At 50.7% G+C, this 14,958-nt stretch overlaps 1 protein-coding gene across 1 annotated transcript in view; it reads right to left on the minus strand.

Moving 5' to 3' along the window:
* Positions 1-14,958, minus strand: part of Cd9 (CD9 molecule) — a 32,594-nt gene that overhangs the window by 3,044 nt on the left and 14,592 nt on the right. The window contains exons 2-4 of the mRNA XM_040738147.1: positions 7,786-7,888; positions 674-771; positions 215-289 (exon numbers count right to left, since the gene is read on the minus strand). Coding sequence (XP_040594081.1) covers positions 215-289; positions 674-771; positions 7,786-7,888 — 276 coding nt within the window. The remainder of the gene's footprint in view (positions 1-214; positions 290-673; positions 772-7,785; positions 7,889-14,958) is intronic.

Raw genomic sequence — 14,958 nt, forward strand, 5'->3', positions numbered from 1 at the left:
TGTTTACTATGTACTAGCCACACAGGGCAGGCTAAGCTCTACGTCCCCGCACCTGAGGAGTGCATGGCCTGCTCCCTCAGGGAAATGTATGTTCTGTGGAAAGTCAAAGTCAAGCAAGTGACTAGCCTGGGCCCTTCAATCTTCATCAACCCTCTCCCCAGCTCAGAAACTCAAATTGCTGCAGGACCCAAGATTTCTCCTGGGAAACTCTTACCTCATCCTTGTGGGTGTAGCCCCAGACGGCCGCAGCTATCTCAATGGCGAATATCACCAGGAGGAACCCGAAGAACTAGAACACAGGAGATGCGGTGAGAGGGACTCCAGCGGGTCAGCCGGAAACACCACAGGGGAGAGCAGGCAGCAAGGGGTGATGGGAAAAGCGGGGAGTCTCGTGGCATTCTGGAGGGAAATGTGGGCTCAGTCCGCTCTAAACTGGTATTTGACGGGTTTTAGTTTGGAGTTGGGCAGCAGGGCCATGGGCAAGATGGTGGTGGGACCAGTCTGGGCCTGAAGTGAGGACACTGGGGAGGCTGAGCAGAGCCTAGCTGTCTGGGCGCCTCCTTACTCCACCCATTCTACCTGTCCCATGCATTGGCTCTGGTGACATTTGGGGGAAAGGAACGGCACTAAAATAAGACTGACTTGTCACTGCGAGTCCAGAAGGAATACTCACCAATCCCAGCATGCACTGGGACTCTTGCACAGCTCCACAGCAGCCCAGGAAACCAACCAGCATCATGAGGGCCCCAGCTCCAATCAGGATGTACACTCCTGAGGGGAGGGGGAAGGAAAAGGACACAAGTTTGGAAATGTTAGTTTGGGGCCCCGGCCCCTTCCTCTGCAAGCCCCCGTATTTCCATGCCTACTGCCTCCACTCCAGGGAGAGCGAGCCCCACTTTCTTAACCAAACAGCATTCTCTACCTCTGTTCCTGGTTCTCTTACCTCTCTGTCCCAGAACTCCACTCTAGCATGTCTAGACTCTACCTTATCCTTTGTTTTCCTAGAAGGGACCCCAGGACGGGAACCCTCAGATTTTACTTAGGACACAACCCTCAGTTCAGTCTGCTATGTTCCTTCCCATTAGATTCCCACTTGAGCTGATTAACTTAGACCCCTCAAACTGGGGCTAACTGCCTGGGACTTGCGACCATGATTCCCCTTAGAAATCCCTTCTGCATGCGCAGGCATGTAGCAACCAAGCTCCCACGCTGGAAACACTGTTTCTTGTTCTAGCACAAAGGACACAGAGGTGGTATCAAATCAGAAGAACCTTGTTTCAGCTCCAACACTGTTACTAAGTGCGGAGTGACCTTTAGTTAAGATGTGTTTCTGGGGCTGGAGAGATGGAACTGTGGTTAAGAGAACTTGTTGCTTAAGGACGGGAGATTGGATCCCAGTACTCATATTGGGCAGCTCACAAATGCCTGTAACTTCAGCTCTCCGGATCTGATACCCTCTTTTGGTCTTTGCAGGCACTCCACATACATGAAAGCATGCACACATGCCAATCTTAAATGCCAAAAAGTCCCATCAGTTACTATAAGTTAAAGGTGAAAGGATGACGCTAAGGGGAGAGTGAGTGACGTCATGCCTATGTCTTCGGTGTGAGTGGCCAAGGGGAAGAAGAGGTGGGGATAGACAGAGCCTGACTCCTGCCCACACCCAGAGAATGCAAATCCCCGAATCCAGAACCACAGGGGAGCGTCCTTGGCTACATTTATTCCAGCTCACCATGGCTATGCCCATAGAATCTATCATATAATGACACTCTTGAGCAGCCATAGATGCTGAGCAGGGACAAACCCTGTGAAGGTCCCCTCTGTCCCAAGTTCTTTAGGAAAACCAAGAGAGGTTGTAGTGCCTCCATAATCCATTGTATGTATGTATGTGTGTGTATATGCACACATATATACTTTATTACATATATATATTATAATTAAAAATTTTTGTGTATGTGTGTGTCTTTGTTGGTGTATGTGCTTACAAATGCAGTTTCCCTTGGAGGTTAGAAGTGAGTGTTCCAAAGCCGGGCGTTGGTGGCTCACGCCTTTAATCCCAGCACTTGGGAGGCAGAGGCAGGCGGATCTCTGTGAGTTCGAAGCCAGCCTGGTCTACAAGAGCTAATTCCAGGACAGCCTCCAAAGCCACAGAGAAACCCTGTCTCGAAAAACCAAAAAAAAAAAAAAAAAAAAAAAAAAAAAGAAGTGAGTGTTCCAGTCCTTGGAGCCACCCAACATAAGTTCGAGGGACTGGACTTGGGTCCTCTGTAAGAGCAGCATGCACTCTTAACTCACTGAAAGTCTTAACCCACGTCTTCAGCCCCTGTACTCCTCATCTTGCTCCCCATGCTCTAGCCACCCTTGGGAGGCAACTGTGACATGTCAAGAGCCTCAGCTCTGGTTCAGAATGCTTGGTTTTGAAAGCCAGTTCTGCAATCCCAGAGAAATTTACTCAGAAAAAAATTTGTGTGTGTGTGTGTGTCTGTGTGTGTTTAAATTTTTTTTTCTCTCTTCATGTAGTTCTGTCGGGCTTGGAACTCTTTGTAGACCAGGCTGACCTTGAACTCATCGAGATCCGCCTGCCTCTGTCTCCTGAGTGCTGGGATTAAAGGCGTGCGTCAGTCAGGTGTGCTGGCACACCTTTATTCTTTTTTGGCATGGGGAAGGGAGGAGGGATTTTTTTTTTTGAGACAGGATCTCTATATGTGACTCTGGCTGTCCTGGAACTCCCTTTGTAGAGCAGACTGGCCTTGAACTCAGAGATTCACCTGCCTCTGTCTCCTGAGTGCTGAGACTAAAGGTGTGTACCACTACACCTGGCTAACACACCTTTAATCTCAGTATATGGAAGCAGAGGCAGACAGAAGACAGCTCTCTATGCATTCCAGGTAAGCTTGGTCTACAGAGTAAGTTATGGGGTTAGCCAGAGCTATGTGGAGACCCTGTGTCAAAAAAAAAAAAAGTATGTGACCACACCTAGCTTCTGCAAATTTTTTAATTTTTCTGTCTGTAAAATATGGGGTGACTGGGGTTGGGAAAAGGAGAGCATCAGGCTCACTGAGACCCTGTGTTAAGGCAATGATCTGGAGAACACAGAGGAAGACATCCAGAGACATCTGGCAACCTCTTTTGGCCTCCACATGTACACACAGGAATTTAAAAGCAATGGGGTGACCGGAACTGGGGTGACTCACTGTCAAGAGGCATTGGGTTCCATTTTTAGCACCACAAAAGGGGCATGGCAACATTGCAGTCTCCCAGAACTGCCGTGAGGACGTAATCCACAGGTGCATGGCAAGTGCCAACGGTTATTAATCTCAACAATGTAAGGACTTGGTTGCCACTGCAAAAACCGCGTGGCTGTTTCTATGTACTTGATACTCTCTCCCTATTCTCTCATTTGACCCGGAAACGAGAGGGGAGATAGGATGCTTTCTCACGATACACAGCACACTACATGAGAAGAACTTTTGGCAGGTGACCCAGTGACCTCAATGTCCCCCATCTGCAGCACCCAGTGTAGGGCTGGACTTTGCAGGCAGGAGACCGTGGGACTGGCCTGCAGCTAATGCTCATGGGCAGCACTGGGCAGAGCACACACAGTGGGCATTTGTGCCTCTCTCGTCTCCTCCCATCTGCCGTGACGTGAAGTCACGTGGGGTTACTGGCAAACCCCACGGGGTGTGAATATGGGTATTGTTTCTGTGCATGCCTGGCCCAGACTGGGCAAGGGGACAAACGCAGCTTGTCCTCAAGTCATCTTCCTAGTCAGTCAAATGTAGAGGGGCCTGAACTTGGGAGGCAGTGTAGTCCTGCGCATGGCCCCCCTGAGGGGCGCCAGCTGCCAGGGGGACAACCGCAGAGTGAGGCAGTGGTACAGCCCAGATTTCTGACTGTCACATCAGGGCAAGACAGTGAAGGATGAGGTCACTCCTTTGAGCGGCAGAGCAAGGGCTGAATAAATGGGGGGTGGCATTAAGAGATCAAAAGGGTTTATAAGCACATGAAATGGAATCAAGTGCAAACAGACAAGACAGATGCGTTTCTTCTGAGTCCACACCCCAGTATGGGAGCTTGGACACCCTGGCAAAGACAGCCAGGGCAGCTGTGGTAGCTGTAAGCAACTCTAAGAGGAGAGAGCATTTCTCATGTAGGAGAGAATTCTCCCCTAATGGGCCTCTCAGTTCCTATGGCAGATCCACTCCAGAAAGACTTTAAACTAAAGAGTCCGTTGGCTTTAAATCTTGCTCAGACATCTGCAGCTCTGGAGTGTCTGCGAGTCCTCTCTAGTCAGGAGAAAAGACAGCAACCCCGGCAGCAGCCTTTAAGCTCCAGAGTGGCCCATCTGGAAGAAGGTCTCCCATCCCTAGTCATGGACCCAGTGCGAGCCTTGGATTGGATCCACTCACCGCTTTAGTCCTGCACGGCTAGAGAGAGCTCAGACCCTTCTGGACTTCCTGAAGGCGGGGCGAGGCGAGAGCTCACCTCTGAGCTCCACCCCAGCACTTGGCTAGTTTTGAAAAAAGAGCTGTCCACTGCTTCCCTTTGGGAAAGCCGCACACAGCCCCACACCCCACACTTGTTAGCAAGGGCTGGCAGTGATAAATGACAGAGTGTTCCCTTTATAAAGCAAGTGAATGTTAGCTTTCTGTCTGACTCATGGAAAAATTTATTTGTCAGAGGGCCTTCTCCAGGATCTCTATGCTAAATTGCTTAAGGGCTGTTTATTGTACTTTCTTTTTTCTTGGGGTGACATTATAGGTCTATTTAGATGAAGGGCTAGCGTGATAGTGGCGTATGTCAGGGTGTCCTCTGCACAGGAATCAGGGTCTTCTGTCCCACCTGTGTATTGGGCTCTGGGGTCCAGTTAGGGAGGACACAGCAGCCTCCCCTCAAGGCCCCAACTCGACCTCATAAGCATTTCCCTTTGTTCGCTCGTGTGGAAGAGAAGCCCATTTTCTAGGCTCATCTTCATTGCTTAAATTCAATATCCCCAAATAACTGTCCCCCACTCTGCTCCCTCTCCCACCCCAGCACATTCTTGCTTTCTCTCCCTCCTGTGGCTGGTTCCCCTCATTCAGGCATTGGCATTCTGTGTGCTGAGCGTGGTAACTCAGAGAGCTGTGTGCATGCTCACTATGCCGGCTGCAGGTGGGGGAAACCGAGGCAGCAAACAATCATGGGCCAGAGCAGGGACATTCGCATCTAGATGGTCCCAAGGAGGGGTGGATACTCATGGCCTAAATTCCTACATTCCTTCCCTCTGGCTATGGTTCTAGAAGGAGAGCACACTAAGAAGAGCTGTGCGTGTGGGACCAGAAAAATGTAGCTCTGTGACGTAAGCCTGGGACTGTGTCCTGCTGACAGGACGAGAGGACCAGGGCCTGACTGGAGAGAAGGCTCATGTAAGGCTATCAGCGCCTCTGCTTCACTACACACTCTTTCTTGACTGTGCAAGCTGTGGTCTCACCCCAGGAAAGCCTGAGCAGGTTTCCTGAAAAGTCAGTTGCATACTCAGGTTGACTGGAGGGTGGCCCTGGCACATTGCGAGGGTTGGCTGGCCACCACATGAAGTCAGGGATATCAGCCCGGGTATAGCTGGCACTCCGAGTAGTTCATGTGCCCGGAGGACTGTGGTTCACACAAAAGGCCTCTCTCATAGTCCAATGGGAAAGGGGACACAGAGGACAAAGCCTCTCTGGCCCTTTGCCCAGGGACAACAACTTCAGTTTCCCCAAAATGTAATGGTCGTGCAGGCAGGGCCTGTCTCGGGCTCTTGAGTAGCTGGTACTAAAGGCCTGTGCCTTCTAAGAGTTCAGCTTTGAACACTTCATTCTGCTTCCAGGACAAGGGGCTAAAACATGGGGGAACCAGGTGGTCCCTGACAAAGGGGTGCAATGGTCACTTCTTCCCCTCACAACCTAGCACAGAGAATTCCAGGAAGAGCTGGTGTTTATGTCCTAAGGGTGAGAACTTGGGCAGGTAGGTGTCCCGGCTCTCTAGATTGTGAGATGGGAATTATACCCGGTTTCTTGTAGTGTTTCAGGGATGGAGCCAGGGAGCTACCCCAGGAAGGGTTCAGACTTGGGAGCGGTTTCCTCTCAGATCACCCAGTCACCATCGAGAAATTCTCTTCCCACATCTAAAAATACACAGAACTAGCCTGAGTCCTGGATGATGGAAAGAATGACTAGGTGACCAGGGGCAGCCAAAAGGATGTGAGGCCTGAGGACTCAGGCCTCTTTTAGAAGGGGGACTGTGGGGCCCTTGCTCAGGAGATTGGCCTGTGAAGGGCCCTTGCTCAGGAGATTGGCCTGTGAAGGGCCCTTGCTCAGGAGATTGGCCTGTGAAGGTAGCCATTTGTGCCTGCGGACCTGCTGACCAGGGAGTGCGCTCACAGCTCCCTTGTGTGCTATGGCTTGGAGAATGAAGTGAGTTCCCTCAGCACCCCGTGTCCTGCTACTTTATGCACTGTGGCCCTCCACACCCCACCCCTCCTGCTCTCACTGTGGCATTCCTGCTACAGACTCAAAGCTCTGTTGCTAAAACAACTCAGGGCTCTATGGAAACCTGCTCCCTAAAATCTCTGCTTGTAGTAAAAAAAAAAGAAACAAAAGGCCAAACCTAAACCATGAACCTTCCTTCTCCAACTTTCCTTTTAACAATAGGGCAACACACCCAGCCCTTCCCCACCCAACTGCGAATGAACAACAATAAGAGGCAGGAAAACTAGGAGATCTAGATAGAGAGCTCAGGTGCTCTGTGGCTTAGAGACTTCCCCCCCTCCCCTACCTAGCCAAGTCTGGCTCCAGGGAAGGAGGGCTGGGGAGGCGGACTGGAGCCCTGGAGGAGGGGAGGCTGGCTGGAGCCATAGCCCTTGGTCCCTGCAGCCCGGGAGATGATAATGTCAGACCATTTTCTTGTCTTTGTAAAAATAACTTTGGTGGGTGCAAAGGAAGTGACAAGTCACCCTGGGTCTGATGGCATGACAGAATCACTAAAAATAGGGGGCTTCTGCTTCCAAACCAGGCAGGGTGGAACCAGAGGCTAAGTTTACTCAAGCAGGCAGCTGTATGAGATGACCCTCAGAGGCATCCCCTTTTACAGAGGCAGAGGAAGGGGCGGTGGAGGCAGGAAGGACCAGAAACCTGTGTAGAGAAAGCTAGTAAAAGCTGGTTCAGACTCGGGTGATCCCGGTTATACTGGAAGTGGAAAGCCTACCCTACGGCACAAACAGTTTTCAGAAAGGGAAGGATGGCCTCTTGAGTCTCTCCATGGGCTTCCTTTTCCTCCCTTCCATCTTCCCTCACCTCTTTATTTTCTTTCTGTCACTTTCTTTCTCAGGGGTCTCACACAAGTTCCTCCAGTCCCGGCCCCCATTAATCTTAATTTTTGACTGTACACCCAGGAAGCTGGCCTGAGACAGGGAGGGGAGCCTCCTCTCTCCCGGGCTCTGCAGATCCACGTAGGACAAAGGTTTCTGACTTAAGATTATGATGTGGTTTGGAGACACACTGGGTGTGAACCGAGGCCCCTACACCCTCAGAGTGGAATCGGCCTTGCCAGACCCAACTTCACATCAGAGAACGGTCAAGATGACAAACCCAGCTGGCAAAGAAGGAAACCACATCAGTCAGATGCAAACACACAGACACAGCTATACATACTCACAAAGCCACCTCACTTGAAAGGGACAGGGCTGGCTCATGCAACCAGCCTCTCCCAGGCCCGAGTCCCTGGGTCAGCTTGGAGGCTCCAGAGCTGAGGTGCTAACTCCCCTCTCACCTGTGTAGAAACTGGAATGATTAGTTTCTTGCTCGAAGATGCTCTTGGTCTGAGAGTCGAATCGGAGCCATAGGCCGATGGCAAGCACCGCAATTCCGGCAAGCTGCAAGATACACAACGCGTTGATTGGCATTAGTCCTGACTGATAGCACAGTCAACACATTCTGGAGAGACTTGCAGAGAGCGTTGGCACCATCCTTTCTGCCCTCCAAGTGCATCTGGCCGCAGCAGAAAGCAATGGCAAGTGTGTGATCGACCCATGTTCCAAAATTATCAGTAAACTTGGATTAACACTTCCTGCCAGGGCTGCTGGTGCCGCACATTTAATCCCAGCACTCGGGAGGCAGAGGCAGGCGGATCTCTGAGTTGGAGGCCCAGCTTGGTCTACAGAGCGAGTTCCAGGATGGCAAGGACTACAAAGAGAAACCTTGTCTCAAATCCCCTGACTCCACAAAAAGAAAAACAAAACAATTCCCTACCAGAAGTAATACAGTAGGCGGGCACAGAAGACTCTACGGCGGTGAAGAGGCATTATGATGGTTAAAAGCTACTCCAAGTGTGTCTTACAATGGTCAACAAAATCAGGAGTCACTGAACTCAAACTAGGAGTCTATATAAATACCAGCAGGCTGTTTAACTGCATGCATATAAAGCATATGTCATAGAAGTGATGAAGGATCGTAAGGAGAGTGAGGAGCTCCAGGTAGGAGGAGGAACTGTGGCAGGGTAGCAGGGTGGGTCAGTATCTGGAGCGCTTAATAGGGTGCTTAATGATATTTTTATGTGCCACGCTCTGTTGCCCAGGCAGGTCTAGAACTTCTGGGCTCAAGCTATTCCCCTGCCTGAGCCTCCTGAAAGACCAGGTATATACTGTGCCATGCCAAGCACAAGTCTGTGACTTAGCTTGAGCGATGATAAACACACATTGGGGGCTGGGGGCAGCCATGATGTGCTCAGCGAGTGACATATCAGAACGACTCCTCACATGCCCACATATCAGAACGACTCCTCACATGCCCACATATCAGAACGACTCCTCACATGCCCACATATCAGAACGACTCCTCACATGCCCACATATCAGAACGACTCCTCACTTAAAACACCACAGCAGCCCGTTATGCACCAGCCAACCCTTGTCCTGGCATTGTGGAGGCAGATGCTGCTGGGAGGCCTTCTGCCAAGTCTCTTCATCCCCCACTCCCCGGCACCATGACCTCTCATCACCGGCACCAGGGCTTACTGGGAGTGACTCACAGCCCTCCAGTGCAGTGGCTGGTTGGACATTGGAGACAGACTGGGTTTTGCTGGTCTACCCATCCTAACAAAAGCACTTAAACCCATGCCACCACCTTGATTCTCTGCCCCAAGAGCTGTGAGAATTTGTGGTGTGGACAGTACCCCCTTCCTGTCCTTTCTCCTTGACTTTACCCATGATGTAGCAATTGGATTGGGTGCATCGAGTACCCGTGGTGACAATGGGAAGGGCCACTAGGACACTGGCCTATAGAAACCACCTTGCCTGTACCCACAGCCGTGTAGGGCTGATTGGATCCCATAGCCCAAGGTCACATGACCCAGCACCCTCCTTCCTGTGATGGTCGGCTGGCATCTTCCCACACTGCTAAGTCCCTCTCTTAGAGAAGACGTTGCTAAATACCAGTAAGAAGGTCCGGAAGCTAAAGAGTCCCTGGCTGGACAATTGAAAGAGCTCATGAACACCAGAAATTACAAAGATAACATGAACCCAAGAGCTGTGTGTTCAAAGACACTGCTCAGGTTTTCCTCCTTAGCAAGACACATGGGAATCTCTTTAGGCCTAGTCCAAACAGAGTACTATTTTATGAGGGAGGTGAGTCATACTGGGCCAGGCTAGCTCATCTCCTCCAACGGAGTGCTCCCAAACATAGGGAGCACCAGGATTGGGCCTGGGGTAGAAGACCTCGGCTGGGCCCTGAGTTAGACTCTGGTTCATTACCAGAAATGATCTGCACACATATTTGATATACCTACATATCTACCTCAGGCCATGAAATGTTTTTCTGTGGTGTAAAGGGGTGGAGAAATGTAAGAAGCCCTGCTACCCTAGTCTGTGTGGAAGAAATACGGGTTAGAGAACTTGGCAGGAAAGGGGAATCTCAGGTCTCATCTGGGCCACGGCTGAGGGCAGAAGTTGGTTCTACCTAAGGGCTCCATTCCAAGTCTACAGCGCTGGGATCAAGGGTGTTCGTTACTACCCCCAGCTCTTGTTTGGTTGTGAGACAAGTTTCCTACTGTGCACCCTGGTTTTCCAGGAACTTGCTGTGTAGGCCAGGCTGGTCTTGAGAACCCATTCCCGCCTTCCATGCCTGGGGTTCCAGGCATACACCTGCTATCGTTTTTGTTGATCTCTGGTGCTGAGTGGCTGGAGGGGATGCAATGTAAGTCATTAGTTGCCTTGTTCTGCGTAATGGAAAGACAGCTACGGTTGGCTAGGTTGGCTGGGGTGGTGGGGCTGTGAAACCTGAATAGCTCACATTTGGCTAATCAGGCAGGATTGTTTAAGGAGCTGAATTCTTCCCAGGGATGCTTGCTTTTGGTGGAAGTGGCTGGGGTATTGCCATTGCCCCCTTCCTTGCTCCCACCCCGTCGCTTCAATTACAGGAGAAACTAAACAAGAAGAGACCAGCCGCAAGGACCAGGCAGCTCTGACCTGTACCAAAGCATCCTGTCAATCAAATGCCAAGGGACTCCCCATGGCATGAGAAAGAGTCGCCTCGGTAGGTCCCTGTGCAATGGGGAGTCGCTGTGTTAACTGTGTACAGACTTTGCTGGACATTATTCCCTCAACAATACTGTGTAGCTACTTATACAGCATTTATATCAAGTTAGGTTAAGTGTGGGTTACATGTACATATAGTATCATTGTATTTAAGGCATCTGCAGAGGTGGAGGTGGGGGCAAGAGCTCCTGGGTAAGCATAGGGTAGGAGTTCCTGCATGTCTGCCTTGGAGGCAGCAGGGAATGGCTACACATCTGTGAGGTAATGAGGTTAACTCCCCAAGCTTGGCCCCAGGACTTCTTTCTCTTCCTTGATGGGCTGCATCCTTCCTCTCAAGTTGGCTTTGTCAGTATTTTATCACAAGAAAAATAATAAAAATTCCCCTCCAGGACAACTGACGGACATGCGGTAGTCACATCAGCTGCAGAACTGCCCAGGCCACTGTGGTCGTGTCCATCAGCACATGACCCAGGCAGGTTTGGCACGGATGCTCAGACAGAGCCCTGAGAAGCGGCCAGCATCGTGCTGTGAAGAGACTTCAGCGGCAGCACCCCAGCCAGAGGCCCTGCCTGTAGTTGGCCTCATTACCTTTTTTGTTTCCAACAAAAGCCAAATGGAAACAGTCTGGTTTTGCTTCGAAAAGCTCCTTTGCCATCTGGCCCCAAATGGTTCCATCCATGTGACAGTGAAAGAAAAAAAGATTTCCCCCTTTGTTTCACTGGGACTTGCTTTGTTTTGTCACTCATATAGATTAAAAAAAATGGTAGTAAAAGACGGGCCATAAGAAAAATGAGACAAAATCAAACTGTATACAGTCTACAAAGGACTTTGAGAGGAATTTCTTTCTCCTTCTTCTCTGTTTTTTAAAACTCTGTGTGTGTGTTCTTTAGTGTACATGTGTGGAGCTTGCATTCCACCCTAAGACAGGGTCTCTTATTTGCTGCTATGTAACCAGACTAGCACCTGAGAGCTGGGGGGGAGTGTCTCTTATTTCCCATTTCCCTACAAACTCCAATGCCACAACGCCAGGCTTTATGTGGGTTCTGGGAACTGGAACTCAGGTCCTCGGGCATGTTCGGAAAACATTTAACCATCTCCCCAGACTCTATGCTTTCTGTTTTGGTTTTTGAGATAAAGTTTCATGATGTGGTCCAGGCGAGCCTTGAACTTTCCTCTGTCCTTCTCCCTCAGCTCCCCAGGGCTAGGTGATCGGTATCTTTAAAAACAGTCAGGATCAGGAGGGACAAGGAAAGTCAGAAGCTGCCATAGGTCGGCGGTTTGGGACAGCGTTGCTGTCATGTGGGGTTTTGGGTGAGATGCTGGAACAGAGAGGACATGAATGAAATCAGGCGTGGTACTGGTTAGCAATGATGCCTGGTGATGCACACCTGTACTGTACTTACTCCCACAACATGGGAGGCTGGGGCAGGTTCCATACTGAGTTCCCAGATAGCCTGGGCTCTACTAGCATGAAAACTTATTTCACAAAACCTCCTCCAACTCAAACCCTAAACAAACAAGAAGCCAGTAATGCTGTGGTAGCAGAAACACGGGAAGGTATGAAGCGACAACAGAAGCCAGTAGGCTACTCTATCTTGGCAAGTGCATTTGTACTAAAAAGCCGCCGTCGCCGCCTGTCTGTCTGTCTCTCCCCCACAAAGCTTCCGTCTCCTTCAAGGACTGCTCAGTTAATTAGCCTCTTTATTGCCTCTGTGTTCTGACTCTGCCAACACTACACTGGCAGGTCTCTCCACTCTTAAAAAAAAAAAAAGGGAAAGAAAGAAACAGCAAAACGGAAACCTAAACTCCCCTTCTTCAACCTCGCTCCTTGACGCTGTCCTGAATCCTCACAGGCTGGTCACTCACTACTCAACTGTGTCAACCTGCAGCCCATGCCAAGGAACCCAGGCTCCTCCTCCTTTGATGGAACCTTAGCTTCACTGACTTAGCACCTGGCTTTCCTGCCTCTGCTCACCCAAGTCCCTCCTCCTGAAATGCCACCGAGGCCCACCACGGCTGCTCTTGCTCCAGCACTCCCCCACACATCTCATGAGAGCACACACTCCTCACGGTCAGGTCACTCCTTCTCATATCACCCCACTCCCCACACATCCGCTCTTCGGGCACAGCGACTCCAAAGAGACATCTGGAGCACTTCCCTAATGTCAGCAGACAAAGCTGGGCACAGAGGCTCCTGCCTGTGATTCTAGCACGAAGGAGGCTGGGAGCATGGGATGAGGTGGTTTGAGCACTCGGGAGGCAGAGGCAGAGGCAGGCAGATTTCAGTGAGTTTGAAGCCAGCCTGGTCTATTATATAGTGAACTCCAGGCCAGTCTGAACTACATAGTGAGATCCTGCTGCCCCCCACCCTCCATAGGTGTGGTGGACCACACCTATAAACCTAGCACCTGGGAGATTGAGACAGATCTTTGAGGCCAGCCTGGGCTACACTGTAGGCTCAAGGCCAGCCTGGGCTACATAGTAAACCCTGACTCAAAACCCAAACAGAATAGCTCAGTGGTAGGGCGCTTGCCTCCCATGTGTAAGGCCCTGGAAGAGACGAGGGGCCAATCCTTACTAAGTCTCAACTTTCTTTCAACAGGATCTATACACAACTGGGACCAGTCCCAAGTTTTCAGCCGCCCCCCCCCTTGGTTTTCCAAGGGCTGGGATTACAGGCGTGTATCACCATGCCCAGCTCTTATAAAACTTTCTGAAAGCCAGGTTTCTGCAAAGGGCTTGCTGCAGTTGTCCTCTCCGTAGCTCCGCCCATCGAGAAATGCAGCCACACACTCCAATTCTGGGTGAACACACAGATAACCTGGTCGTGGAAGGCTTAAGTTGGTTTCAGGGTCACAAAAGCTCTTTGTCCCTTGCCTGTCCTTTCCCGTGTTAATGCTGGAACCGAACCCAGGCCTTGAACTTGTGAGGCAAGCCACCAAGCCCTCCACCATCACATCACAGCTCAGCTCAATTCCCTTTTCCCAGATTCACAGAAAGTGCACAGGAGGGTTTTAGTGAGTCACATCGGAGATCTCACTACAGGGAAAGTCTCACCCTGAAACATGACCTGCAGCCACTGAAAACACCTCCAATTCCAAAGGACGATTTAAAAAAGAAAAGAAAAGAAAAGCTAAAGTGTAATAAAATGCTTAGGGTACTGGGCCAATCAGTTGTTCCTGGCCGAGCCTGCAAAACTGGATCCAGCCAGAACCTGTGGAGGTATGTACCCTCTGGGGAGGGGGGTCTGTTAGAAACTCAAGTCTGTGAGTAGATGAACAAGAGACTAGTAACTACATCCGGTCCCTCAAGCGGGAGGCAGCATGTGAACCCGTGGGACAGATCCCAGTCAAGTCACACTGGGTGTACTGGGCTGGGTCATCTTCTATTCTGTGGCCTGACAGGCCGTACTTTTTTTTTTTAAAGGACAAAACTCTTATCATGCTTTTCCTAGTTGGGGTTAGAGAAAATAGAGAGCAGAAATCTCAGCCTGCTGGGATTTCTCTGTATTCGGCAGGGAGAGAGAGAGAGAGAGAGAGAGAGAGAGAGAGAGAGAGAGGAGAGAGGGGAGAGGGAGAGGGAGGGGGGAGGGGGAGAGGGAGAAGGAGGGGGAGAGGGAGGGGGAGAGGGAGAGAGAGGGGGGTTTATAACAGAATTTCAGGTAGCTGAGGCGGCAGCTTTATATGCAGCCTCCATAGTACTGCAGGCACACGCCACCAAGCCTGGTTTATGTGGTACCGGGGATTGAACTCGTGACTTTGTGCATGTTAGGAAAGCATTCTACCAACTAACTCAGCTACACTTCCAGCCCACTGTGTATGGACTTGAGGCAGCCTCATCTGCCTTGTTGGGAGGGACGATGGAGGTGGGCCGGGGGAGTGAGTGGAGGAGGTCTGGGAGACGGGGAGGGTTTCCTTCCTACTTCCTTGTCATTCCTTTAGAAAAACAATGGCTACTTTAGGAAAGGACGGTGGCATAATAGAAATGTAGCAAGCAAGAAGCCCTGTAGCTGCCACCTGTCACCTGCACAGCTACGCCACCAGTTCCTGGCTGTACGTGGGGTGGATGCCGGAATCACCTGGGGAATTCTAAACATGTGTTGGCCCTGGTTCTACATGGATGCCAGGTGATGGGACCGCACATCTCTGCGGAGAAGGACTTTGTATAATTCTGGCACCGCCACCAGGAGCTCTGACACAAAGCACTTTTCCTCCGCCTTTGAGAGTCTCACTTCCCCTCACCTTACCGTAGCTCAGTGATACTCGTCTAGGCTGGCCTCAGACTTGTGATCTTCCTGCCTCAGCCTCCTGAATGCTGCTAGGGTTACAGACACCACACACACACACACACACACACACACACACACACACACACACACACACACACACACACCCTTATTGTTTCACTTTCAG

Source organism: Mesocricetus auratus, unplaced genomic scaffold (assembly GCF_017639785.1).
Source record: "Mesocricetus auratus isolate SY011 unplaced genomic scaffold, BCM_Maur_2.0 Super-Scaffold_100676, whole genome shotgun sequence".
NCBI classification, from domain to species: Eukaryota; Metazoa; Chordata; class Mammalia; order Rodentia; family Cricetidae; genus Mesocricetus; species Mesocricetus auratus.